Source organism: Odocoileus virginianus, chromosome 4 (assembly GCF_023699985.2).
Source record: "Odocoileus virginianus isolate 20LAN1187 ecotype Illinois chromosome 4, Ovbor_1.2, whole genome shotgun sequence".
Classification (NCBI taxonomy): Eukaryota; Metazoa; Chordata; class Mammalia; order Artiodactyla; family Cervidae; genus Odocoileus; species Odocoileus virginianus.
The window spans coordinates 38,096,952-38,124,716 of NC_069677.1; the positions used below are offsets into that span (position 1 = coordinate 38,096,952).

The following is a 27,765-nucleotide window of genomic DNA, read 5'->3' on the forward strand; positions in this document are numbered from 1 at the left end:
TCCCAGACTTGAGACAGTTTACACACCTCAGAATCCCTCAAGTAAAGGGGAGGCTACATCCCCCAGAGAGATGACACTTGTACACCATCAAAATGTATACAGAAAATCTTTCTCCAGACTTCACCAAAGGGACTTCAAATCTTTTTAGTAGGGAAACCGTGCACTGGGGAAAAATAAAATAATCAGACCATTTGGGAAATAACAAGACACTGGCTCTGAACTGAATTCCAGGAGATCAAACATCACTGTGGTACACTATCTTGGAAGGGGCTTATGGAAGTCAGGTGATCAATTGAGTTTTATCTCAAGTCTGTCTCACAGTGGAGACAGTGGGTCCCCACGCCCATTCTGTGATTATCCTCCAGTCCTGGAATTAGTAACTAGAATAGATACACTGAGCACCTCACACAGTTTCCACATTGGTTCCCTGACCTGCGGAGTGAGAGCTAGTATGGTGGGAAAGATCATGTGGAAGCCTCTAGAACTGCTTCTACTTAGGAAAATAGCAAACCAAAAGCAATACTGAATTCCTGGAGGAACTGCAGAGATTAGTGCCATCACATTTCCATTCAACAGGCCTGTGTGGCCTGTGCAGAAGGCAGACAGATTTTGGAGAATGACAGTGGAACAACTGTAAGCTAAAACCGGTGGTAACTCCAATTGCAGCTGCTGTGCCAGATGTCGTTTTATTGGTTGAGCAAATTAATACATCCCCTGGTACCTGACATGCAGCTATCAATCTGACAAATGTTTTTTCTTGATACCTGTTAGCAAAGACCACCAGAAGCAGTTTGCTTTCAGCTGGAAAGGCCAGCAGTACATCTTCACAGTCCTACATCAGGGCTAAACCAATTCTCCACGCTGTGTCATAATTAGTTTGCAAGAATCTTTTAAAAAATTTTATTTATTTATTTATTTGGCTGTACCTGGTAGTGTTGCCAGGATCTTCCATCTTTTTGGATCTTCCCACATTGCAGCATGTGGGATCTAGTTCCCTGACTGGGATCGAACCTAGACCCCTTGGATTGGGAGCACAGAATATTAACAACTGGACGACCAGGGAAGTCCTGAGCCCACAGTTCACACGAATCTTGATCACCTTTTTCTTCCACATCATATCACACTGGTCTTTTACATTGATGACACCATGCTGATTGGATGTAGAGAGCAAAAAGTAGCAAGAACTCGAGACTTGTTGGTAAGACATTTGTGTGTCAGGGGGTGGAAAATAAATGACAAAAATTGAGTGACATTTCTTCTTTAATATCATGTCTTTAATTTCGTGGCTACAGTTACCATGCACAGTGATTTTGGAGCCCATGAAAATTAAATCTGACACTGTTTCCACATTTTCCCCATCTATTTGCCATGAAGTGATAGGACCGGAGGCCATGATCTTAGATTTTTGAACATTGAGTTTTAAGCCAGCTTTTTCATTCTCCTTTTTCATCTCCATCAAGAAGCTCTTTAATTCCTCTTCATTTTATGCCATTAAAGTGGAATCATCTGCACGTCTGAGGTTTTTGATATTTCTCCCAGCAATCTAGATTCCAACTTGTGATTAATCCAGCCTAGCATTTTGCATGGTGTTCTCTGCATATAAGTTAAATAAGCAGGGTGACAATATACAACCTTGCTATACTCCTTTCCCAGTTTTGAACCAGTCTGTTGTTCCATGTCTGGTTCTAACTGTTGCTTCTTGTCCTGCACTCAGGTTTCTCAGGAGGTAGGAAGATGGTCTGGTATTCCCATCTCTTTAAGAATATTCCACAGTTTGTTGTAGATTTCTTAAAAAGCTGGAAATAGAACTGCCATATGACCCAGCAATCCCACTTCTGGGCATACACACCGAGGAAACCAGATCTGAAAGAGACACGTGCACCCCAATGTTCATCGCAGCACTGTTTATAATAGCCAGGACATGGAAGCAACCTAGATGCCCATCAGCAGACGAATGGATGAGGAAGCTGTGGTACATATACACCATGGAATATTACTCAGCCATTAAAAAGAATTCATTTGAATCAGTTCTAATGAGATGGATGAAACTGGAGCCCATTATACAGAGCGAAGTAAGCCAGAAAGATAAAGACCATTACAGTATACTAACACGTATATATGGAATTTAGAAAGATGGTAACGATAACCCTATATGCAAAACAGAAAAAGAGACTCAGATGTATAGAACAGACTTGTGGACTCTGGGAGAAGGCGAGGGTGGGATGTTTCAAGAGAACAGCATCGAAACATGTATATTATCTAGGGTGAAACAGATCACCAGCCCAGGTTGGGTGCATGAGACAAGTGCTCGGGCCTGGTGCACTGGGAAGACCCAGAGGGATCGGGTGGAGAGGGAGGTGGGAGAAGGGACCGGGATGGGGAATACCTGTAAATCCATGGCTAATTCATTTCAATGTATGACAAAAACCACTGCAATGATGTAAAGTAATTAGCCTCCAACTAATAAAAATAAATGGAAAAAAAAAAAAAAGAATATTCCACAGTTTGTTGTGATCCACATAGTCAAAGGCTTTAGCCTAATCAATGAAGCAGAAGGAGATGTTTTTCTGGAATTTCCTTGCTTTTTCAATGATTCAGCATACATTGGCAATTTGATCTCTGGCTCCTCTGTCTTTTCTAAATCTAGCTTGTACATCTGGAAGTTCTCAGTTCACATACGGCTGAAGCCTAAGTTGAAGAATTTATTTGACCTTAGTAGAGACTGATCAGGGCTTCTCTTGTGGCTCAGCTGGTAAAGAATCCGCCTGCAATGCGGGAGACCTGGGTTTGATCCCTGGGTTGGGAAGATCCCCTGGAGAAGGGAAAGGCTACCCACTCCAGTATTCTGTTCTAGAGAACTCCATGGATTTGTATAGCCCATGCAGTTGCAAAGAGTCGGACATGACTGAGCGACTTTCACTTCACTTCACAGAGACTGATTGCTTAATTATGGGTCACCAAATTACCACGGAATTTGAGCTGCCCATTACGAACTGAGTATCATCTGGTCTATCAGGCCGTAAAGCTGAATGTGCAGAGCAACATCCTACCATAAAATGGAGTGGATTATACATGATAGTGAGACAGGCTGGGACTTGGGACCCTTTGCTACAGTGCTGCAATGCTCGCACTTGGACATACATCTCTTCAAGCCACAAAACACAAAGAAACCGTAGGGGACTAAAAATAACTGTGTGCACATTAGGATAAATTCTGGACCACAAGATACAAAGAGACCAAAAAACCTGATTGCCACACTTTTGGAGAGCCTGGAGCAAAAACATGGTGTTGGAAGAAAAATCACACTCCTGCATACAACACCACCTAAAGGGTAGGCAAACCACCTAAGCCCTTGACTCCTGAACACGCCTCTACTCTTATTCTATATAAGGAACAAGCTTGCCCCCCTCACGGGGAGCAAGGGAATCTGTTTTTTGTTCTCACTTCCCTCTGCTGCAGCAGGAGCCCCAGTAAAGCCTTGCCTGACTTTCTTGTCTGGCCTCTAGTCAATTTCTAGTGATTGAGGAAGGCCAAGAACCCTGGTCAGTAACAACAGGGCTGAACAGGTGTTGAAGCCACAGTGAGTTACATGAAGTGGGTTGACTGCACATAGTCCCCAGTTCTCCTCCTCTGCCTTCTCCCTCCATCATGTGAGGATACAGTGAGAAGGTGGCTGCCTGTAAACCAGGAAGATGGCCCTCACCAGATACTGAATCTACTTGCACCTTGATCCTGGACTTCTCAGCCTCTAAGACTGTGGGGAAAAAAAATTCATTTAAGTCATCCATGCATGGTCTCTGTCATGACAGCCCAAACTAAGACAGAAATAGTAGTTTGCCAATGCTTGATCTAGTGTTCAGACCAGCACTGTCCAATAGAACTTTCTGTAATGATAGAAATGTTTTATATTTGCATGATACCATACAGTTGCCACTAGCCACATGTAGCTATTGAGCACTTGATGTGTGACTAGTACAACTAAGGAACCAAAATTTTAATCTATCCCTCCTTTTCATTCCTGGAGTCGTTTATCATTTCTCTAGGGATTAATAGAGTTTTCTAATTAGTTTCCGGGTCTCCAGTTTCACTTTCCTCCAAAGCATCCTTGCTAGAGGGATTTTTCTAAAATTATATAGGATGCTAGCACTTCCCCAAAGCAACACTTCCTGGAAACCTTAGAAAGTTTCAAGTTCTGTTAGCATGACACATAAATCTTTTCCATAGGAAATCACAAAGAGGTAAAACACTTTCCTCTGTTTCATCAGATAAGTGATGGTAAGTTTCTTGAGAGTAGTCTTGCATCTTACTTTGTCTCCTCTAACATTTCACACAGCAGCTTTCTGAATGATGCAGTGAAAAAAACTTGACTTTGGCCATGGAAAGCTTAAGTGAGTACCCCAATTCTGGAACCCCATTCTAGCAGTCACCATAGTCATTTAATCACCTTGACCTCACTATATTTCTGTGCTAAATGAAAATGATAACTAGTATTGTTCTGAAGATCAAATGAGTTTGTGGAAATCCTCTGCCTTCAGTAAAAGGTTAGACAAATACTGCTGCTGCTGCTAAGTCGCTTCAGTCGTGTCCAACTCTGTGCGACCCCAGAGATGGCAGCCCACCAGGCTCCCCCGTCCCTGGGATTCTCCAGGTAAGAACACTGGAGTGGGTCACCATTTCCTTCTCCAATGTGTGAAAGTGAAAAGTGAAAGTGAAGTCGCTCAGTCGTGTCCGACTCTTAGCGACCCCATGGACTGCAGTCTACCAGGCTCCTCTGTCCATGGGCTTTTCCAGGCAAGAGTACTGGAGTGGGTTGCCATTGCCTTCTCCCAGATGTTGTTACAATAAATGTTGGGTTTGAAATGTTTCTAAAAAGTAGTACTGGGCATTCTCTGGTGGTCCAGTAGTTAAGACTTGGTCCTTTCACTTCTGGGGCCCAGGTTTGATCCCTGGTTGGAGAACTAAGATCCTGCAAGCCACTGGGTGTGGCTAAAAAAAAAAAAAAAAAAAAAAGCGGTACTGGCCTGACTTTATCCAATATGTATTACGACTTTAAGGCCAATCTGCGTGAGATGACAATATAGATACAGGCCTTGGGTGTTCAAAGAAAGAGGGATGAAAAGGAACAATTTTGGCACATTTACTCCAAATATTCCTTAGGATTATGCATTTTTCATGTTTAGGTTTAAACCTAAACCTTTAAAAAAATTTTTTTTTAATTTTATGTATTTATTTGGCTGCACTAGGTCTTAGTTGTGGCCTGGGGGATCTTTACTTGTGGCATGCGAACTTAGTTGCTGTATGTGGGATCTAGTTCCCAGACCAGGGATCAAACCTGGGCTGCCTGCATTATGAGTGCAGACTCTTAGTCATTAGACCACCAGGGAAGTCCTTAAGACTACTTTCTTCAGTTTTGTTTTGATGAATGAAAATTTCAGTGATACCAATAGACACTCAACTTGGTTTTTGACCACACAGCATGCAGTATCTTAATTCTGCTATGATGAGGGATCAGTTTTGCACCCCTTCTACTGGAAGTGCTCAGTCTTAACCACTGGAATGCCAGGGAAGTCCCAACAGTTGATTCTTGGGAATTATATGGCAATGGCATCATCTGAGCAAATCAGAAAAGAAAGACGAAGTAGTAATATCTTATTTTTAAGCATCTACAGGGAATTTTCAAAGGGGATTTTGTCAGTGAGTTCTCCTAGGAGTAGGAGGAAGGGTTTTGCCTTCAGATAAGAAAATAAGGTAAAGAAACAATGTTATCATACAGGGAGATGTGGCAAAGGGACAATTTAGCTGACATCAGAAGTGGTCTCTTCCCTCCCCTAGGGACATCCTGATTACAGGATTTGTAAGATTAAGCATATTTTCACTTTGCGTTGAATTTATATCAGTAATTCATTTCTCAGGTGGGTTTTTTTTTTTTTTTTTTTTGTCATTGCAGTGCAGCATGTAGAACCCTAGTTCCACCACCACGGATGAAACCTTGGCCCCTTGCATTGGAAGGACCAAGTCTTAACCTTTGGACCACCAGCAAAGTTCCTCATTTCTCAGTTTTGAAATGTGACTCCACCATCTTAAAAAGTGCAAAAAGAAGGCATTATTTGTGTTCAAAGTGCTTCATTTGGTGAAGGGCACTGAAGATTTATTATTCCTTGAATTTAAATTTCCAAAGCGCTTAATGGATCTATGTCAGAACACTTACATTGTGTGACTCTCTCTGTAAAGTCCAGATTAAGACTTGTTGGAAGACAGGGACTTGGTTCAGTCATCTTCACACGTTTGTCTCATCCTGCTTCAGATTAGTTGCCACGTGAGTAGAATACAGTAAATTACATTAGCAAACTGGTGGCTATTCCCACTTGTTCCCACTGCGGTATGCAAACTTTTAATCTCCACTAAGCGGTCAGTAAATTCATGTCAAAGAAATGGATGATATTCATAGGGTAATATGATAATACCTTAACTGTCCACCGCACGGGCATCCAGAACTCTTATCTTTGAGCCCAAGAGAGGGGCTGCTGGTTCTATCCCCAAAGTGTCATGCGCCCCAGGTAACGCCCTGCAGCTACCACAGCATTGCCTTCCACTCTGAGACCTCAGCATCCAATCCTCGAGTCATTCTCTTCCTTCTCCCTCTTTGCAGTTTGCACAAGCTTTGGTATATTTTAGATATCCATAAAATTTGTCATTTAACAGTCTAATCAGAATTTTTCATATCTCTGTTGGCGACCCCTGCCCAGTAGGAAGAAGACCCTAGAGAAAGCGAGGGGGTGCACGTGAGACACTGATACCTAAATTGGCAAAACCCGGTCACTTCCCCGAGCCAGCAAGCCTTCTAGTGGGAGGAGGAATTGGAAGACGAAGGCCCCACGTGACCGCGGGGGCCCGAGGCTGAGCCGACCCCGCCCCTCCTCCCTTTTCGGCCGCGGCCGCCGCGGCCGCTGCCGCCGCCGCCGCCGCCGCCTCCGGGGGGCGCATGCGCAGCCCATGTTAGTGATGGAGGAGAGAAGATGGCGGAAGCGGAGTGAGTGACTTGCTGGTGACTGATGTCGTAACTGGGGGGCGAGAGGGGGCAGCGACAAGTCCCCCCAAGGGGAAAGCTCAGGGCTCTTTCGCGAGCAGTGCGGGGAAAGGGGGACGCGAGAGCTTCCTTATCGTGGAGGAGCCTGCTTGGCCCTTGTGGGGGGACGGAGCCGAACTGAAGGGTCCAGTTACCTCCAGGCGGGAGCGCCCCTTCCGCCGTCTGGTCCCGGATCTGCGGGGCCCTGTGCGCAGGATCCCTTCTCGGCCCCCTACCGCCGGGATCTTCCGGAAGATGAGCCCGGGTGGGCCCCTGAGAGGTTGTCGTCCCTTCAAGTGGGCCCCGCGGGCGGCTTTGGGACGGCTGCCCGCACCGGGGGCCAGCGGAGGCTGGGTAAGGCTGGGCGGGCACTACCAGGCCTCCTTCACGCTCGCCTCCTTCCCGCCCCGGCGCCACCCCACTGCGCCTCAGTGGGAGAGCCCGAGACGTGGGGCTGCTCATTCCCTCCCCGCAGGCTCGGAGGAGGGGTCTCAGCGGCTGGGGCGATGGCGCGTTTGGCGAGGCTGAGAACACCCTGGTAGGAAAGATCTTTCTTTCCCTCGGGTCCCTGGCAGCAGTGTCGTTGCCGCCCTAGAGGGCCACATTCTTGTGTGGCGGTGTGATGGTATGCTTAGTTAGCGACTCAAACTTAAGTGTTTCCTGGGTAGGCCGCTTGTGCAGCGGAACTGCCGTTTGTGTTTTGCAGGCAATATACAAGGCTAGTCGGTGGAGTTAGCAAAATTGTTCTTTTGTGCCAGGTCTCCAGATGCAGTTTAATGATTTGGCCAGTTCTACCCACCGATGTTTAGACTTGTGTCTAGATTTTGGATTCTCTGTGACCATATTTAGTTACTGAACCGCTTACTGCAGAGTTTGAGGAGATGGTTGAGCAGAACAGCACTGTACAAGGACCAGAATTAAAGCTGGCTTTTTGCATATCATTGATGCGTGGTTCAGAAGTGTTATGACAGGTAGCAGTTTGGTAAAAAGTTTATCTACCACCGTATCTGTATGATGTTGAATTGTTAACATATGCTGCTGTGATTTGATGACTGGAAAGGAGTTTGTAAAACTAACAAACCGCTCCCCAACCCCCCCACCCCCGCCAATAAAAACCCCAGAGAAGTCTAAAGGTGTGTGAGTCATTTATTAATCAAAAAGATTAGTAAGAGTTGGCTCCCCACTTTTTTTCCTGAATCACATTTCCTCCTATAAATCGGGCTTTTAAAAACATTTGATTCCTCACAGGGCAATCATACTCTTATGATTATACATATAATTACTGTTTACATATGTGATATAAAAAACAAAATTTGTAGGTAAAAGGACACTATTTGGGAATAGTGCACGCATACACAGTTAGTGCCAAATTCCTTTGTCTTTTCCTGAAGTAGAAAGTGTTACCTTGTCAGTACTGCTCCTGTGAGGTGGGTCGTATTATGTTTCTCAGAAGAAAAGATAAGAAAGGCAGAGAAAACCAGTATATTCTTAAGCTTGCTTTTTGTGGCGCATTTCTATCCCTACAATAAATGTTATAGTTCTAGTTTCTAACAACATTAAGGCACTCAGAATTGACTTAATATGTTGTTTGAATTTATTAAAATAAAAATACTATATTTGTACCATAACAGTGAAATGAGTTTGTAATGTTTGAGGGAAGATAATCAGAATGGTATAAAACTGCACTTTATGCATAAGGAAAGTGACATAGTTCTGCTATTTTCAAAATTTGGAGTTGTATTTTGTGAAAAAGATTTTTGTTAGCAAGTGGGGAAATTGTTTTCCGCTGCTGCTTCTCTTATTTACCCAGAGTAATCTGCTTATGAGTATTACTCAGAGTTATTAGATGTGGTAAGAACAGAATTGTGGTGTAATTAGAGGGAAAGCAGTGTGAGTTAATAAATTATTTTTTAACTTTCCTAGAGAACGTATTTTTAAATAAAGTATATATGGTAACCCAAAATTGAGTTAATTGCCTAAGCTAAACGAAGCTAGCACAAGTCCACAGGCATCCTTTTTTAATGTCTACATAAGAATGATTTTAATTTGTAATTAGTATGGTCAAAAGAATATAAAGAAGTATTTTAATACTCTGATATTGCTTAAGTTTTAATTTTCCTAGGTAGTGTTCTGTCATCACCTGTTTTGGTTTCAAGACATTCATCTTCCTTCAACAATAAAAAGGTAAACTTTAGGCCAGGCTTTATCTGAGTTCTGTATCCGCAGTCCTCTGGATTCAAATTTAGTAGATATGAATTGTTAATTATGCTTTATCTTTGTATTTTTCCCTTTCACGTGTTTATGGTGACTGTATGCTATCTGTATTTTATGAGGTTCTTCTTAGAAAATTTAGACTGTTGTGATTATTTCTTGGAATAATTATTCTGTAAACAGTGTAACACTTTTGCCAATACAAATCCTTTGTGCTGTCTGCCAGATTTAAGGACCACGGTACAGCTATGGATAGTGAACCAAACCCTGGGACGTCTTCAGTGTCGACGACAACCAATAGCACCACCACCACCACCATCACCACTTCCTCCTCTCGAATGCAGCAGCCACAGATTTCTGTCTATAGTGGCTCAGACCGACATGCCGTGCAGGTATTTCAGTCACCGGGATGGGTAGGCTAAGACTTAGGAGCCATTACTTTTTGTGTAAGCCAGGTAAATGTATTGTTTGATATCCTCAAATGAGTTACATGCTAACCCTCTAAATGAGTACAGTTAGAATTGTTAACGTTTGGAACTACCAACAGAGTTATATAATAATCATTCAGTGTCGGCCTATTGGGAGGGCCTACATTTGTCAGCATGTAGCTTCACAAACAATGTCAGGAAAATTATAATTGGAAGGTCCCTGGGTGCCGCTGCGAGTGGGGAAACTCAACCAAGAGCCCCAACATGAAGAATGGCTTTAGGTTTTTCTGGATTATTGTGTATTTGAATCCAAAATTTGGACTTAGGATCTATTCAGCTCCGTAGACAAGAGGTTTGTTTTAAACCCAAGAACCCTAAGCAAGAGGATCCATTAGGAGCTATCGGGGCAGAGGAGAAAGGGAATATTTGATTAGGAAAAGTCTTAGGCTGTTCACTTGGTTGAGAAAGTAAAGTTTAGCTGGTTAACCTTTGTAGGGAAAGAGCAAATTAGCAAAGATGGTGGTGGTCAGGCTCTCTCGCCCCATGGTCTCTTGCGGTCGTCCCACGTTTTGTAAATAGTTACGTAACAGCTGAGATCACTTACAGCACTGCACGTGTGTGTCACGACGTACCCCCTTGACCACGGGCCACTTTTGTTCTGTAAACCTATATAAGCTCCACCTGAAAAGCCCTTGTTGGCAGCATTATGGCCATGTCCTCTGGGTCAACCACAAGAGAATACAGCGTGTCTACTGGTATGGCTTCTATGCCAGTCAGGAGAGAAGAAATGTGTCTGCAGTTCTTTTGGCTCCTTGCATCTTCCAGCTTCCCTGCTCACTCCTTGCCTACCCTGGCTTCAGCAAACAGTGAGATACAGCAAGGCAGCCTTTATAGTAATGGAGGTTGAGGCAATATGGTATTGCATGAAAAGAGCATGGGCATTGCAGGCTGATGCAGTTTTTGTTGGAATTCCATTTTCTTTACTGTTAGTAGCTATGTAGCCTTGAGTGAGAGGCATAATCTCCTTGAGCCTCAGGAAACTATAAGATGAGAATGAGACCACCTGCTTAATTAGTTATGAGGATTAGACAAAGGATCTAGAATTTTGTGGGGCACATTATATACTCAGTAAATGATAATAGCTAATACATACTGAATAATTATGTGCCAAGTATTTGATAAATGCTTTACATGGATTATCTCCATTCAACAGATGGAAAAATTGATGTTTTAAATTGGCTAAGTAACTTTCCTAAACTCACCTACCTGGTTGGTACTCTTGACTTTAGAGTTGTACCCTTAAACACTGAGTTTTTTTCCCGTTACACCTTTTTTTCTTTCTCAAATCTGCATAATTGCACTCCACCCTGAAAAAAACAGACCTGGTTTAGTCATCTCTCTGTTCCATTTTTCTAGAGTGCAGATCCCAGTATACTGACTGTCTAGCTGTTATATGGCTTAGTATTCTGAAATTACTGTGGAATAGAATCAGGATTGTTGGAATCGTCTGTCAGTTCAGTAGAAATTCAGACTGAAACAGAGTGTTTTTAATATTTTTCACCTTTCTCTGAGGCACGGGAAACAGGGAAGAGTATCTGGATCCTTGAACATAAAGATAATATGATATTTTAAATACCATTTTGTTGCCCACCTATTTTCTAAGTTGGATGTGTTAATAAAAAAAAGTTACTTGAGATTTGAAGTTGAAGATAGTATCTCACGAATAGTACTAACTCTAATTCTTACAAGATCATAGAATTGCTTCCCTTAAAATGTAGTCAAATCAATATTTATCAAACTACCTAAGTAGTTTAATACCTTCCAGCTTTTCTTTTTTTTTCCACCCCTGTGAATCCTTTTCATCTTCCTTGCTCCAGAGGAACAAAATAAGAGCAATGTGCTGTATCTTTAACTTGTATTTAAAGAGTCTCTCATCCATGAGTATGGCACTGAATGGTAATGAAAAATTGTGCTGACAGTAGAAAAAATAAGTATATTCAAATAGGTTATTCATTTTTAATTTGTTTGATTTTAGAGTTTTGTTATGGAATTAGAGCAACATATACAGATTACCTAACCAAAAAGATATATTGTGATTCTAAAGCACTTAATGCTGGTCTGTACTCCCCTGCAACTGGGGGTCAAAAGCCTATATTTTGTGACAGGAATCTGCAGCAGGTGTAGCAGTCTGTTGGCGAATTGCGACGTGAATGCAGGAAGGTAAAAAATGCAAGGAAACATGCTTTCTTGGAATTTGAATAAAGACATTCATAGCTTTATGATAAAGGTATCCTGACTCAGAAGCTCAAACTATAGGATTATGTCTCTTTTTCTCCATTAGCTCTTTGAAAACTCTGGTTTGATATTGGGATTTAGGGTGCTGTTTGAGAGTACCCATGGGCATGACATGACTTTGGAATGTGATTGCAGAGGACTGGTGTAGTCCAGTGTACCATTTGCACAGATAAAGGATTTTTCTCTTTTATTAGAACTCTTGACTGTTTCACATTTATTAATTTATAAAGTTTGGGTTCAGAGTTTTCATTTTACTAATAAATAGTCACAGTAATGAACACTTATAAGGATTTTTTTAGTAAGAATAATTTTATTTTGTGTTGAAACAATTGCACCTGACATTTAAAAAACATGAGTGGTTACTTAGTAATTTTCTAAAAAAAAAAAAGGCTTTATAATTTTATGTGGTTATTACTATAATGAAGCTAAGTTTTTTCAGACATTTAGAAAAAAAAACAAATGAGAATCAGGTAAAAATCACTTCTAGCTACCTATCAGTAGTCTTTTAATGTTTTCTTGAATATTCTTTAAAATATTTTAATATAAATGGTATCTTACTCTGTACACTATTAAGTAAACTTTTTCCACCTAATGATATATTTGGAAACTATTTTGTTGATAGTTGTTATCTGCTCTGTTCAGTATAGTAGCTATGAGTTGCATGTGGCTATTTTATATTTAAATTAAAATTCAGTAAAATTAAAAACTTAGTTCCTTGGTTGCACTAGTCTGCTTGTAAGTGCTTAGTAGATACTTAGGGTTAGTGGCTGCTGTATTGGACAGCACTGATCTGTTATACATTACTGTTTGTAATACATGCAGGGTATACATATTCTTTTTATACCCTAATTGGGAATTCTAACAAGTTGTATCCAAAATGGGTATTCCAGTTTATATTGTTACTAACAGTGTATGAGCGTATCTGTTTCTCCAGTAGTAGTAGTAGTCTTTTAAATGTTTATCCATCGGAAGGTTGAAAAAGGTTGTTTTAATTTGTAAGTTTTGACTACTAGTGAGATTGAAGATCTTTCCAAATGCTTACTTAGCCCTTTTTCCTTTTGTGAATTGCCTCTACTGGGTAACTTTAATCTGTACAGATCGGTGAATCCTAGTGATGTATAACTAGGAGAGAACTGTTAATAAATGTGAGGACATTGAATATTAAAGGAGTGAAATTTTAAATTTCTAATACTTTATGGTTACTTTTACTTTTTTAATTTCTAATACAGCTTTTCTAATACTCTCTAGTTAAGACTCTGGTGTGACGTTGGTTCCCTTGACTCATCGCAGGTAATTCAGCAGGCGCTGCATCGCCCTCCCAGCTCCGCGGCGCAGTATCTGCAGCAGATGTACGCCGCGCAGCAGCAGCACCTGATGCTGCACACGGCGGCCCTCCAGCAGCAGCACCTAAGCAGCTCCCAGCTTCAGAGCCTTGCTGCCGTTCAGGTGAGGCTAAGACGAATTAAGCACTTACAAGGCCAGTGTTGACATTGCCTGCAGGCAGTTACTGAAAATAAATACACTGGGTATTGCAGAGTTTTCAGATGTCCTGTGTTTTTTTTTTTTTCTTAAGAAAATATAATAGGCTGCAAAATAAAAGTTAGTTTAAAAAAATGAATGTTGAATGTGTTACTCTGTTGCTGAGTTTTGTCCCTTTGCTTTTTATCTACCTTGCAGAAATGCTGTACCAGTCTTGTGTGTATAAAATTCTAGGGATGACAGTGAATAGTTAAGGTTACATAAATCTTATTTACATTTTAATCAAAAAAGGTTTTTTTAAAATTACATAAGTAATTACACTCATTAAAAACAACCAGTATAAAATCATTCCTAAGAGGTAAAGTATAGAGGTGTTCCTTTTGCACACCCACTGCTATTTTCCACTCTTCAGAGGTGGCCACTATTTAATATGCATCCCTCCAGAAATGTTCTGTATAAAAACATGTATGTGCACTTTTCTAAAATCCAGTCATGTGATTCTTATTGCTATCAGGATGATTTTATGATTAAATGTTTATGTTTTTAAACAGATCTTCATTATTATTGCTTTGTTTATTTAAATAAAACTCTAATGCAAGATTTAAATCTCGTCACCAGAGTAGGGTCTCAAGTTGACTAAACCTGAAAAAGGTTTATTTCTGTTAAACACATCCCAGCTGTTACTTCTTCTCAGTAGTGTAATTTTAAATAACATCTTGTTCATGATAGTTAGGAAACTGAAACCCAGTGCCATTTGATATAGCTCCAATTTATTTTTCATAACATTGGATTGGTAATTTCACTTCAAAGAAGAGATCTATAGAGGAAAACCGACAATGGGTACAGCTCTTAAAATAAGATGAGCCTTTGGGTCTTCTGTTTTCACCATGCAGTTATTTTTTTTTTTTTTCTTAATTTGTTTGACATGTGGACTGTAAAATAGATGTTTTGAATTTTATTGTGATTTTTGTGGTATCCTGGTATAAGAAAGTTTTAAACTTCAGACTTTTTATAGACATAAAGATCTTATTATTTTAGGCAAGCTTGTCCAGTGGAAGACCACCTACATCCCCCACAGGGAGTGTCACACAACAGTCAAGTATGTCTCAGACATCTGTAAGTGCTCTAATTTTTTTCCTGGTTTTAAAATTTTAGATTATTGCTTTCCACAACTGTTAAAATCTACAAAACTATTACTGTTCATCTGTTGAGTACTGTTTAAGTAACAAGTGGCTAGAAACAGGAATGCTAAATTTCGAGAATTTGGAACTAATGTCAAACTTCTGAAAATCTGAGTCATAAAAATATTTTTGTATTATTTCTTATGCATGTTTTCCCCTTGATTGTGTTCAGATCTTTTGTGATTGGGAATGGTTGCAGTTTTCAGTGTGCGTTGGAAGCGTGGAATATATAATGCAGGGAAGTTCAGTCGTGCATTTACTGTGACAAGTACTAGAGAATGTCATGTCCTTGGTAGACATCTAAGTGTTTCTAGCTTTTTCTGTGCAGGTCACATTTTAGAAATTTTACTTCCCAGCTTATGCTTACTTGAGTTACCTGGGTCAAATTTACAAGTGTAAATTTACCGTTCAAGATAGTGTAATTTATTTTGAGACGAGAATAAAAGGTGATTTACTACATTGCACATATTTACTGGGAAATTGTGCAAAGTATTCCAGTTAAAAAGAAATTTACAGGTGTGGTAATACTTGTTTACCCTTTTATTTTGATGTAATTTCAAATTGCAAGAATAATAAAAATTTCTGTATACTCTTTACTCAGATTCACCAATTGTTAGCATTTTGGCTCACTGTTTTATCATTCATTCTTTCTGTCTACATATATACAGTTACCTTTTTCTGAGCCATTTGTGGATAAGTTGAGACATGTTCCTTTACTCCTAAATACTTTGATATGTACTTCCTAGGAGCAAAGTCATTCTTTTATGAAGCCACATGAAACAGGTCAAATTCAGGAAATTTAACACTGATAACCTGTTGTTCATATTCATGTTTCATCAGTTCTCCCAGATTTCTCAGCCTCATCCCTATAGACCTTATGGGCCAGATAATTCTTTCTTACGGGGGGCTGTCCTGTGCTGTGTGGGGTGTTTAGCAGCATCCCTAGCTTGGATAGCAGTAGCTCTGCCCTTCTCCTTTCCCCAGTGTGACAGCCAGAAATGTCTGCAGGCACTGCCAGATGTTTCCTGAGGGGCCAAATTGCCCCTTGTTGAGAACCATGAAGTTAAACTAATAATGTCCTTCGTAGCTTTTTTTTCTCTGATCCAGGATGGTAATACTTTGATAAAATAGACTCCAATGGAATATAGTTTATAGATTGCTGAGGAATTAAAGTTGAACTTGTGCTGTATTTCTTCAGCTAAGGGTGTGGTCTTTACTAAGTACATGTTTGATGAGCACATAGTTATTTGTTGGCTTTTGATCTTTTTAATTAAAAAATTGTTTTAGCATGGAAGTATCTTATGAATAAGAATTACTTATGAATACAATTACTTAAAAAAGAAATTACTTGTGACTTGAAAATGTTAGACTGAAGAAAATGAAAAATCTAAGTAATGTATTTAGCCCTAAGCAGTAATGCGATATGGTTATTGATGTCGGATCATATCTTTAATTAATATATTGGTAGTTATGGAACATACTGGTAAACTAGTTAAAGTAATTATAGGTAAATTATTTATGAAGTACTGGAATAGCACCAGGGTGTATACATATATACACACACACACAAGCACAGATATGTGTTCTGAGGGCTTCCCTGGTAGCGCAGCTTGTACAGACTTCACCGGTAATGCAGGAGACTGCGGTTTGATTCCTGGGTCAGGAAGATTTGCTGGAGAAGGGAGAGGCTGCCCACTCCAGCTCTCCAGTATTCTTGGGTTTCCCTGGTGGCTCAGCTGGTAAAGAACCCACCTGCAATGCGGAGACCTGGGTTCAATTCCTTAGTTGGGAGGATCCCCTGGAGGAGGGCATGGCAACCCACTCCATTATTGTTGCCTGGAGAAACCCCATGGATGGAGGAGCCTGGCAAGCTACAGTCCATGGGGTCACAAGAAGTCGGACACAACTGAGCGACTAAGCATAGCACGGCATGTGTTCTGGATTTTTTTCCCTTCACATGATAAAAAGGTGTCCTTTAAAACTGTTTCTGTTCCATTATGATTTTGTGTATGTGACTTTTAGAATCATAGTTCCAGTGATTGTGCTTATTTTTTATGAAATTGTTACTACTACTTGTCATAAATCATTGCCAGAATCTCTGGATAACTGGTGAGAGGAAAAGAAGTAGAGACAATAGATGCCTAGAAAAAACAAGAGAATAATACATTGCATTTGTTTTGTGTTCAGTCCCAGCCGAGCAGTAGCTCAAGTGAGTTGACCGGCAGTCCAAATTATACCCAGGGTAGCTTAGTAATTTTTAAGAGGAGCAGAGCATAATAGCAAAAATCCCTAGATAGTGATAATAATGAATTGTCTATTGGCAGTCTGCTAGTTTTCAGAATTTTGTTGTTTTGAGATAGGTGCCTGATAACAGTGAACACCAAGGGGGAGGGGTCAATCCTTTCGTAGATAAAAGGGCTACAAGGTAGGTTGTCAAGTCACCTGCCAAATCGGTTGGGGTTTAGAGTACGAGTGAAATGCCAGAGGGGAAATGGAATATTATATTTTGAAAAATGAGGTAAAAAGTCCAGTCTTCCACATGGGGAAACTGTGTATGTGGAGAAGACCATTGTTAATTGATTGTATAGTGGGTGCCAGCATCCTTTTCTTTCCTGTAATTAGAACAGAAAGGCTAATTCTATACTCTTAACCAGTAGTGAGAGTGGTTTGTATGTGTGTGATTGGCTCTAAAATTAGTTGGGACTGAGTCTTTAGGTTGGATGTCTTTGTACTTTTTTAAATGTATTGTAATTAAGAACTAATGTGAAAAAAGCATCAACGATGTTAAACAATAGAGTGGTTGAAAATATATTTGCACCATGTATGTCACACAGCTTATATTTGTGAAATACCAAGGGCTGTATTATATTAGTAAGATAAATAATGTGAATTCACAAAAGACCTGAACTGGTAATTTTCAAAAGATAGACTACTTTTGGCTTTTAAGCACATGAAAATATGTTTACTGGTAATAAAGAAGTGAATGTAAAAACATCAATGTTTTATTTTCACTTGTCAGATTAGAAAACGGGGGAAAAATTGAGACAATAACTGTTGACAAGTATGGTACACTCGTACACTATTGGTGGGAATGTAATTGGTAAAACTGTTCTAGAAGGTTATTTGGCAGTATGGATGAAAATTTGAACCACATGCCCTTTCATATAGCAGTCTAATTTTTAGTGAAATGATGTCACTGACTAAATATGAGAGAGAATTATGACAGATAATTACACAAATATGCATGGTTTGTAATGGTAGAAAATTATAAACAATACAAATGTTCTTTAATTGAGGATTAGTTAAATGATAGTTAATTCAAACACTGCGGCTGCTTTAGAATGCTATATGTGTGTATATAGAGACAGATTTTAAGTGAAAACAAGAACATATAGTATTAGCTCATTTAGCTTAGTTACTAGGTTATTCTGTATTTTAGTTCTAAAACTTTGTTCTTTTTCTTTTGCTGAGAGTTTATTTTTCATTTGTTTCAAGTTGGGTCATACTTGGTTGTTCAAAGCATTTTTATGACTGCTGCTTTAAAATCTTCATCAGATAATTAAAATATTTTCCATCTTGGTGTTGGCATCTATTACCTTTTTCATTCAGATTGAGGTCTTTCTGGTTTTTGGTACAATGAGTGATTTTTGATTGAAACCTGGACATATTGAGTATTATGAGATTGTGGATCTTACTTCAGTTTTCTGTTTTGGCTGGCTTCCGAAGGGGAGCATGTGCCACCTCCGCCCTGCCATTTGAGGGTGGAAGTAAATCCAGGTTCCCTGTTTGGTTTTCACTGATATCTGAGGGACGCTCCCTGTAATTGCTGAGTCAGTGTGTGTTCTGGCTCCTCACTAGGCCTCTACTGATGCTTCTCTGGCTAGGAGGGAAAGGAGTGCCCAGTCATTGCTCCCTGTGTGGTCCCACTGATGCTTCAGGGTTGGGGTGGGTTGTTATTTGTGGTCTGTTATTGCTTGGCAGATATGAAGGTCTTGGCTCTCTACGTGGCCTTCTCTGACACTCACCCATTGGATGGGGTTGAGGGTGCCTCATTACAGCCTGGTGAGGGGAGAGGCCTAGGTCTTTGCTAGTGTGGATGTGGCCACAGTGTTTCTGTGTTGTTTGGCTGGAGTAGAGCAATTATTGTCTAAAAGTTTTCTGTGTTGCTAGGCTGTCCCTTTTCTGATCCTCAGCTAGAAAGAGCAGCTCATTGGAGCTTTTTCTTTTCTTTTTTTTTGTCTATACCCATTGCTGTTTCTGGGTTACTAATTTGTTCAGCTTTATGTTTGGATTATATGAGATTAAAAAAAAAATCCAGGGAGCTCTCAACCTCGTGGTTCACTGAGTCCTGGAGTCTACTTTTCTCCACCTTTTAGGACTTTCTTATGTTTATTTTCTATGCAGCGATGGGGTTTTTAGTTATACTTAGGGATAAAGTATGTGTCTATTCCACTTTCCTGGAAGCAGAATTCCTACCACTTATTTTTTAAAACTTATATCTGTCTGGTTATGTAAGAATAAAATCTGTAACACACAACAAACTGTTAATCAGTGGTTATCTTTGAGAAACTAGGTTGAAAAGTTTCATTTTGTCTTAAAAAAAAAAAATGAATGCTCTCTTGTTGTCTTAGATACAGACAATACAAATGTATACGTGAAAGTGACAGCTCATTTCAGTAGTCCGTTTTGCCCTGACAAAGCTTTGTGTGAAGCTTATTACCTTATTACTGTGCATTTCTATACATAAATGTAAGTAGGTAGTCCTATGGTTAATGTTGTTTGTTTTAGTGTAAGTGAACACTTAAGTCTGTCTCTTTCTCTTCTAAGTCTTGGCATTTTCAGCTGGAAAGGATTATGTGGCTGGAAATTGCAATCATAAGTCTCTAAATGATTCAAGGGCTCTTTGTATCTCATTCCTTTTGTTGTTCTTTGGCCTTAGAATCTACATTAATCCTGGATGTTTTGACTTTAATTCACTGTACTGTTTTATTAAAAAGGAAAAACCTTATTTTTTATAGCTTTCTAGCTTTGATGCCAGACAAGATGAGCCTTTTTTTTTTTGGCTGTACCATGTAGAATCATAATTCTGTGACCAGGGAGCACACCCGTGCCCCCTGACTTGGGAGCTCAAAGTCTTAACCACTGGACCACCAGGGAGTCCCAAGATGAGATTTTGAAGCCCAGTTAGTTTTATGACTCTTCATTCACAGTTCACTCATTTATTCAACAAATGTTTATTGAGCATTTAAATACTCCTCTAGTACTGGGACACAGCTGACAAAATCTCTGTCTGTATGGAGCTAGGGATATATCCATAGTAAGTAAACTAGTATATAATACGTCAGTTGGGGGTAAGCTCTGTAGAGAAAAGTAAAACAATGAAGAGGAGTGGGATGAGGGAATCTCCTATTTTAATTAGGATGGTCAGGGAAAAGCATTGCTAATAAAAATGGCATGTGAAGGAGGGTGAGGGAGGCAAACATGCTTAAGAAACAGAAAGGAGGGTGGTGTGGCTGGTGTGGAGTGAAAGTGGGAGTATGTTTAGAGATAACTTTAGAGAGGAAATTAATCATGAGAAGATTGTTAAAGCCTTGGGTTTTACTCAGCGTGAGTTGGGAAGCTGCTGGAAAGTTATTTTATTTGGGATGTGACATGATCTCAAATAGGCTTTAACAGCTACAACGTTGAGTAGGTTCTAGGGGGCAGTGATAGAAGTAGGGAGAGACTGGTTAAATGGTTCCTACAATAATCTGAGAGATACTGGAGGCTTGAACCATGATGGTGACAGTAGATGTGGTAAAAAGTGGTTAGCAAAGATTCTGAATGTTTGTTCCACCAATATTTTATTATAGAAATTTGGATGTTTGGAAAATAGCTAATAGTATGTGCTGAGGGATTGACTAAAGATGTGAGGAAAGGTAAACAGTCATGGATAAACTAGTATTTTGTCCTGAGCACCTGGAACGATCTGCCAAAGAAGGTGTTGGAAAAGAAAATCAGGAGTTCGGTTTTAGATACGATGTGTTAGACACCCACCCATACATGTTGAGTAGACATTGGCTATATGAGTTTGGAGTTCATATAGCCAAATGGCTATTGGCAGGACTGGTGACTTAGTGATGTCTTGTACATCTCATTGACATTTCCAGTCACCAGGGTACCTGATGACTTTACTACCCATTGTGTAGTATTATGAGAGAGTTTGGTAGAATGGAAGACATGAGGAACCTAGCTTCTAGTCTTAATTTTGTGACTAACTGGTGGCATGACTTAGGGCAAGTCATTAACCTCCTTACACCCCACTTTTCTTTCATGTAAAATTAAGTTGTCTAGATGGTTTTTAGTCTATTCATCCATATGTTCCTGGGTTTAGATCAAGGAGAAGTTTCAGGAGATGAAACTGAATGTGCACTGAATTCTGTCCCTCCCAAATTGATATGTTGAAGTTTTAAACCCACATGTGACTATATTAGAAACAGGGCTTTTAAGGAGATGTTTTAGTTGCTCAGTCATGTCCAACTCCTTTGCAACCCCATGGACTATAGCCCGCCAAGGGTCCTCTGTCCATGGAATTCTCCAGGCAAGAATAGTGGAGTGGATTGCCATTCCCTTCTCCCATTTAAGGAGGTGATTAAGGTTAAATGAGGTCATAAGTGTGGAGCTCTGATCCAGTGAACCTGGTGTCTTTATCAGAGGAAGACACGAGAAATGGACACATAAGTGTGTCCCTCTCTCTGCTGAGAGGACACAGTGAGAAGGTGGCCATCTGCAAGCCAGCAGAGAGGTCTCACCAGAAATTGAATTGGCTGGCACCTTGATCTTGGACTTCCTTAGCCTCTAGAACTGTGGGAAATTTCTGTTTGAGCTGCCTGGTCTGGCACCCTGTTCAGGTAGCCCCAGCAGACTGAGAGAGATGGGGCTCTGAGCCTTCCCTCCAGCTTCTGTTCCACAGAACACTTCTGTGGTCTGTTTGAATCTGGGGATTCTGAGTAAGTGTTGTGTGAAGAAAGGGTACTGTTTAAAAAGAGAGAACTAGTGGTTTAAATGTTAAATAAGGTTTAGTCAGGGTTTTTTTTTTTAAAATAGTTTTATATGTGTTATGAAAAATATATATCACATAGTAGGTATGTAATATTTGTTGAAAGATGAAGTTTAATTATAATCATCAACTAGAGTATGTAATACATTGTTGTTAATTTTAATTCTTGATTACTGCAAGCAGTTTATCTTCAGTGCAGAGAATCATTTTAGGATATATTCTGACTGCCTGAAATTGCATTGTAGAAGACAGCCTGAGTCCTGACCTCAGTGATGAGATTCTTTCATTGCTCGTTTTAAGCAGCAGCCAGTTACCAGGTTTATTGTGTTAGGCTGTACTAGTTGCCCTGGGGGCGCACATGAGTCAGTCGCTTCCCTCAGACACAGTGTGCCTAGACACACCAAACGGTGAACCACAGAGCAGTATGTGATCAAGTGATAAATTCTGTGGGAGTTAACAGAAGAGACCTTTGGGGATTGGGTAGTTGAAGAAGGCTTTTTGTATGGGACTTAAGCTGAGCTTTAAAAAAATACATGGAATTTGAGAGAAGAGGACTCAGTCCTGAGCTCATGATCCTGAAATAGAAGAGCTTAGTTTTGGAGATTCATTCCTGAATGGGATTCTGTTTTAGTCTCCCAGACTCCGGAGGATAATCCGTGCCAATGTTTCCTTCCTGAATACCTCCTTGGTGCCTGGCATTGTGTTAGGTGCCAAGGATCTGAAGTGAACGAAGGTCTTAGAGTACAGTGGATATAGTCTTGTTGTTCAGTTGCTAAATTGTGTCCCACTCTTTGCGACCCTCTGGACTGCAGCACGCCAGGCCTGCCTGTCCTTTACCATCTCCTGGAGCCTGCTCAAACTCATGTCCATCGAGCCGGTGATGCCATCCAAGCATCTCATCCCCTGCTGCCCTCTTCTCCTTTGCCTTCAATTGGATATAGTCTGCAGACGTATAGTCAAAGAACACTGTGATAGGAGTTCTGTTTTACTGGAGTATATTCTAAAAACTTGCTTGTAAATTTGGAACATTTGTAGGCTTAAAAATTCCCTCCCCTATACCTTTTAAATAATTATTTGTATATAAATTCTATAGTGAAAATGATTTTTCTTAGGAAACTTGAAAGCGTGGACCATTGTTTTCAGATTTTTAGTATGACCAAAGAAAAGACTGATTTAAGTCTTATCACTAACTGGTACTACTTCCTTTCAGACTTTTAGGTATGCCGATTTAGTTTTTCTGGAGTTTCATGAAGGCTGTCTAGGTGTCATTGTGTTCAGGACACTTTTTGGACCCTCTTACTGTGAAACTTTGTGTTCATGTGTATGAAACTAAAAAAGTCTTAACAAAAATTTCTTTCCTTCTGTTTTTCTCTGTCCTTTGTTTCTAGATATTGGTCTTTCTGGATTGAACCTTAACTTTGTTTAGCTTTTTACTTATTTTCTGTATTTATCTTTTTATTCTGTTGTGACATATTTCCTTGCCCTCCCCCCCCTTTAGCCCTTTCTTTTTACATTTAAAAGAAAATTTTACTTTAGCCTTCGTATTTCCAATTTCTAAGAGCATTTTCTTATTTTTCCTAGAATCCTGTTTTTCTGTTATGGATGAAATATTTAGATCTCTTACAGATTTCAAAATTCTTTATCTTGAATCATTTATATTTCTTAGAAACTATCTTGGTCTTTTCCTTTCATGCTGTTGGTGTTCCTCTTAGAAAGCAGGGTTCTCTTAAAATGCTTGGTTTTCTGTTTATATTTAAGAGTAGATAATTATATAAATTAATCAGCATGGATTTCTTCCACTGCTCTGAAGATAGGTCTGCCCCTAACAGACCTCTTTCCCTTTCCTTAGTAGAAAGGCCGATTAAGATTTCTGTCTTTGCAGGTGGAAATGGCATTAGTGGTCACAGTGGGAAGGATATGTCTTTGGCAGATTTAGAATTGAAGGTGTACAGATTCGAAGCTGGCTGTTAGGCTGGTGAGCTAGTAGTTTCGGAGTGAGGAGAGCTTTACTTCCAGGTAGGAGCGCCCACCCGAGAAGCCTCGCCTTTCCTTGGCAGGTCCTCGACTTTAGAGAAGCCTCCTTCCTTTCTAGGTCTCAGCACCTGTTCCGCATGGGAGAGGGGTGGGGTATGCACAGCAAGTCTGTTTTCTAGACCTATAGGTAAAATCCTTCAGTTTTTGGCTCCATTTCTTACCTCTGCTTTCATGTGTAAATTCTGAGTCTAAATCCACTCTAATCTGTTTTCTCCTGTATTCTGGATTATAGCTTCCTTCTCTGTTTTAACCATTAGTATGATCCCGTCTTCTTTAGGTCTTACAGAAATGCAGATGGTACCCTCCAGCTGTATGTGTGTTTTCTCTGATACTATTTTTTTTAAATCCCCCAAGTTCTTTTTGGAAAAAACATTTAAACCCACAGAAAAATGGTAAGATTAAGCATTGACCCTTGTGTACTCTTAATGTAGCTGTCTATACCAGTTGTTAAGTTCCTCTCTATTTATACACTGCTTTCCTGACCATTTTTAAAACAAGTTGAAGACGACATGACACTTCAGTCCCAAGTACTTAGCATGTATTATCTAGGAGGGAGATTGTCTTATAAAACCACAGCCCCATATCACACCTAAGAAATTTAATATCGAGACAGTATCTAGTATATGCCCCATATTTGGATTCCCTTAGTAGTCTCCAAAATACATTTTCCCAAGATTTAGTTAAGGCTCACACCTTGCATGTGAGTGTCCTGTTTTCCTTTAATATAAAAAGTCTCTCCTGTTCCCCGCTCCTTTTTTTTTAAACAACTCAGGTCACTTGTCCCACAGTCTAAATTTGTATTTTTGTTCCCCCGATCATTTTTGTTATTGTATTAACTGCTATTTCAGTGGGTTTTAGTAGGAGGGAGAAGCAAATGGGTGTGCTCAGACCATCATCTTCAGTGAAGTGAAAGTCGCTCAGTCATGTCCGACTCCTTGCGATCCCATGGGCTATATAGTCTATGGAATTCTCCAGACAAGATACTGAAGTGGGTAGCTTTTCCCTTCTCAAGGGGATCTCTCCAATCCAGGGATTGAACCCAGGTCTACTGCATTGCAGGCGAATTCTTTACCAACTGAACTATCAGGGAAGCCCATTATCTTCAGTACTTATTGTTTTATAAACATGACTTTCAATGGCTACAGAATATTCTACTTAAAAAAAAAAAACAGAACTATTTTCTGCTTCCTGGCAATTTTAACTTTATATTTGTTTTCTTTTTTTGTTGTTATAAGTAAACTTGCATTGAATGTTATGTGTCTTTCTATCTAGTAATGCTCTTTTAAAAAATTTCCTAAGAGTGTACTTATTGGTGAGATTGTTTTTAGAATGTACCTTATAAAGAACCTTATAAATGATCAGTTTTCTCAAAAAATGTCTAAATCAGATCAATTACATATCAAATGAATTCATTATGAATTTATCTGAGGGAAAATTACTTGCTTAAAACCATAGATACTTCTATTAATTTTAGAAGTTATTTTAAGTTGTAAAACTCATTGTTTTCAAGGATTCTGAAAATATTTAATTTTAACTGATAGTTAGAAATCTACTCCACAACTTAACAGCAGTCTAAAATAAAACTGTAGCCTGCATATTTGTATGGTCATGAGCAGTTATACTGGATTCTTATAAAATATTCCACTAGTGCAGATAAAGTAAAAAAGTGTTAAGTCCTCTTCAGCCTTCTTTCTTTCCCCTTCAGTCCTTCTGTCTCTTCAGTTTGCTGGATATCTTTTCAGGTTATTTATACATTAAGAACAAAAATAGTATAAGAAGTGCGTGTGTATGTGTCTAATACACAATTTTTTAAACATACCATAAACACAGGTAGGTATTCTGCGTTTTGTTTTTATACTTAACAGTGTGTCTTCTGAGCTTTTTAACTCAGCTGCGTGACCTACTGTATAGTGTTGCATACAGTATGGCTGCACTTTATCTTACATAACCACTTCTGTTGCTGGACCATTGTTTCCAGTGTTTTAATTGTTCATCGTTGCAACTTTTTTAGGGTGTCAAAGTCTGAGGGCAGTTAGGAGGTCATGAAGTTTTCTGTTTGATTGTTTTGCTGCTGTTTTACAGCTTGTATTGCAGAAAGTAGAAATAATGATTTTCTATAATAAATAGAATAGGCATTTTACTTCATTATTAAAAATATGTGGTCTCAAAGGAAATCCTTCATGGATAGGTATTATTACTTGAAATTTCTATGTAATATTTTACACTTACAGGTATCTGAATTACTCACATACAAATTCCCACTGAATAAGGCAAGAAAATTTATATCCTGCTTTAATGTGATAAAAACAAAATAATATACCAAATATGAAAGAAAGGAAAACATTTCCTCTCTGATTCTCAAGTTAATACCTATATAGAAAACACAAAAACTTTGAAAAAGAAAATATAAATAATTCCCAAATTTTACCCCTAGAAGGCATGATTCACCTCTAGCATTTTGGTGATTATTCTTCTAAATGTGTGTGTGTGTGTGTGTATATTGATATCAAATCTAATCAGATACAGTTTTATGAGTATGCATTATTGTATGTATATATAGTGTAGTCATTTTTCTCTTAACATGTTTGCTACTTGTGTGTATATATCCATACATGCAGATACTGGTGTATAATTATGTAAGTGGATTATATTCTACATGTTCTACAATTTTTTTCACTTAGCAGTAGGTCGTAAAAATATTTTCATGCTATTGAATATAGACATACATCAGCCTTCCAATATCAGTGTACCATGTCTCTCTGTAGATCCACCTTATGGATTCTGATCACTCAAATTGCTGTAGTGGGGTCTCAAATAGGCTTTGGTTTCAGGGAGTACTCTGTGTAACCCCCTATTGAGGGCACCAAGGAGTGGCTGGAAGTTACATGACTTTTCTTGGCAGATTTGGTTTCCTTTGGTGACTTTTAGTGTCATTAGAGGGAGAGCTTACAGTACTGAGGCTAAAGAAGTAAGTTCTTTTATGGAGTGGGGGTATGGGTTGTGAGGTGACAGGATTGGTCAAGGCTTTAAAATGAAAGGCAATTACGAATGAGAGAAAGAGGTGACAGAGAAGATGAAGCCAAGAGTTTAGGGCATCTGGTTTAGATGGGCAGAGTAGAGCAGAAAATAGAGGAGAGGATATCAGTTCTGGAAAGGAAAGGATTTCTCGCAGGGTTGGATGCTAATCCTGCCCTTATGGATTCCGCCTTCATAGTAGATGCTGTGAAATGGTGCTTGCCATCTGGAACTTAAAAATAAACATTTATTCTTTGATCTCACAACTTCGACAAAGTGAAATGCAGGTGGCTCGGAGGTTACTGTTGAGTTTCTTAGTTCCTTTTTTTTTTTTCTTTTTTAAGAAAAAGAAAGCTTTCTATTTGTAAATACTTTTTGTTCTACTTCCTTACAGAGTATTCTCAGGCACTTTAGCTATCAGCCAGTCAGTTTTTAAGAAGACTCTTATGTTTTTCTTTAAGAGTGTGTGGTCTGTCCTTTATAAGAGTATCTTCCTTCCTGCCTACGTACCTACCTACCTTTTTTATTTTATTTTTTAAGAATCACTGACTGAAAAAAAGTGGCAAGGCATTATTACTGTAGAGTGACCCAAATTAACAAGCTCTCAGGGTATAGGAAAGCACCCTGTATGCCAAAATGAGTCAGAAAACATGGACCAGTTTTACTCTGCTAAGTGATTTAATCTTTGGGGCAAGGGTTTATCCAAAAACATTTGTGGAGTGGTGTAGAAAAAGAATATGTTTTCTGTGGGAGGTTATTAATAATTTATTATATAGCACATCAAAAGTAGAGGTGAAACTAGTATCACCACACTATCTGCATTTTTACTGTGTTTTGTTAGGGGCTATACCAGAATTGATTTTTCTTCTGAAACACACGCATGCTCACTCTGTGTGATATTGCATTTAAAGTATGAAGTATGCCTTAAAATAACATGGCATTCATTAAGTTAATTAACATTGAAGGCTCTCTTAGAGATATCGAATATATGAAGATAAATAGCACATGGGCCCCACT

At 39.4% G+C, this 27,765-nt stretch overlaps 2 protein-coding genes across 10 annotated transcripts in view; one reads left to right on the plus strand and one right to left on the minus strand.

Annotated features, from left to right (window-relative positions):
* Positions 1 to 7,326, minus strand: part of PRKCI (protein kinase C iota) — a 103,206-nt gene extending 95,880 nt beyond the window's left edge. The window contains exon 1 of the mRNA XM_070466439.1: positions 7,222 to 7,326. The gene's annotated coding sequence lies outside the window, so the exon portion shown is untranslated. The remainder of the gene's footprint in view (positions 1 to 7,221) is intronic.
* PHC3 (polyhomeotic homolog 3) overlaps positions 6,952 to 27,765 on the plus strand; it is a 78,756-nt gene continuing 57,942 nt past the window's right edge. For 7 of the 9 annotated variants that reach the window (XR_011487296.1, XM_020882118.2, XM_020882122.2 and 4 more), the window contains exons 1-4: positions 6,952 to 7,030; positions 9,504 to 9,669; positions 13,291 to 13,446; positions 14,518 to 14,595. Coding sequence is in view for 8 of the 9 variants with exons in the window: in XM_020882118.2 (XP_020737777.2) it covers positions 7,017 to 7,030; positions 9,504 to 9,669; positions 13,291 to 13,446; positions 14,518 to 14,595 (414 nt within the window). In the remaining variant the exon portion in view is untranslated. Of the gene's footprint in view, positions 7,031 to 7,331; positions 7,421 to 9,188; positions 9,251 to 9,503; positions 9,670 to 13,290; positions 13,447 to 14,517; positions 14,596 to 27,765 lie in introns of those variants that run through there. The other 2 variants (XM_020882119.2, XM_070466434.1) reach the window with 2 other exon arrangements.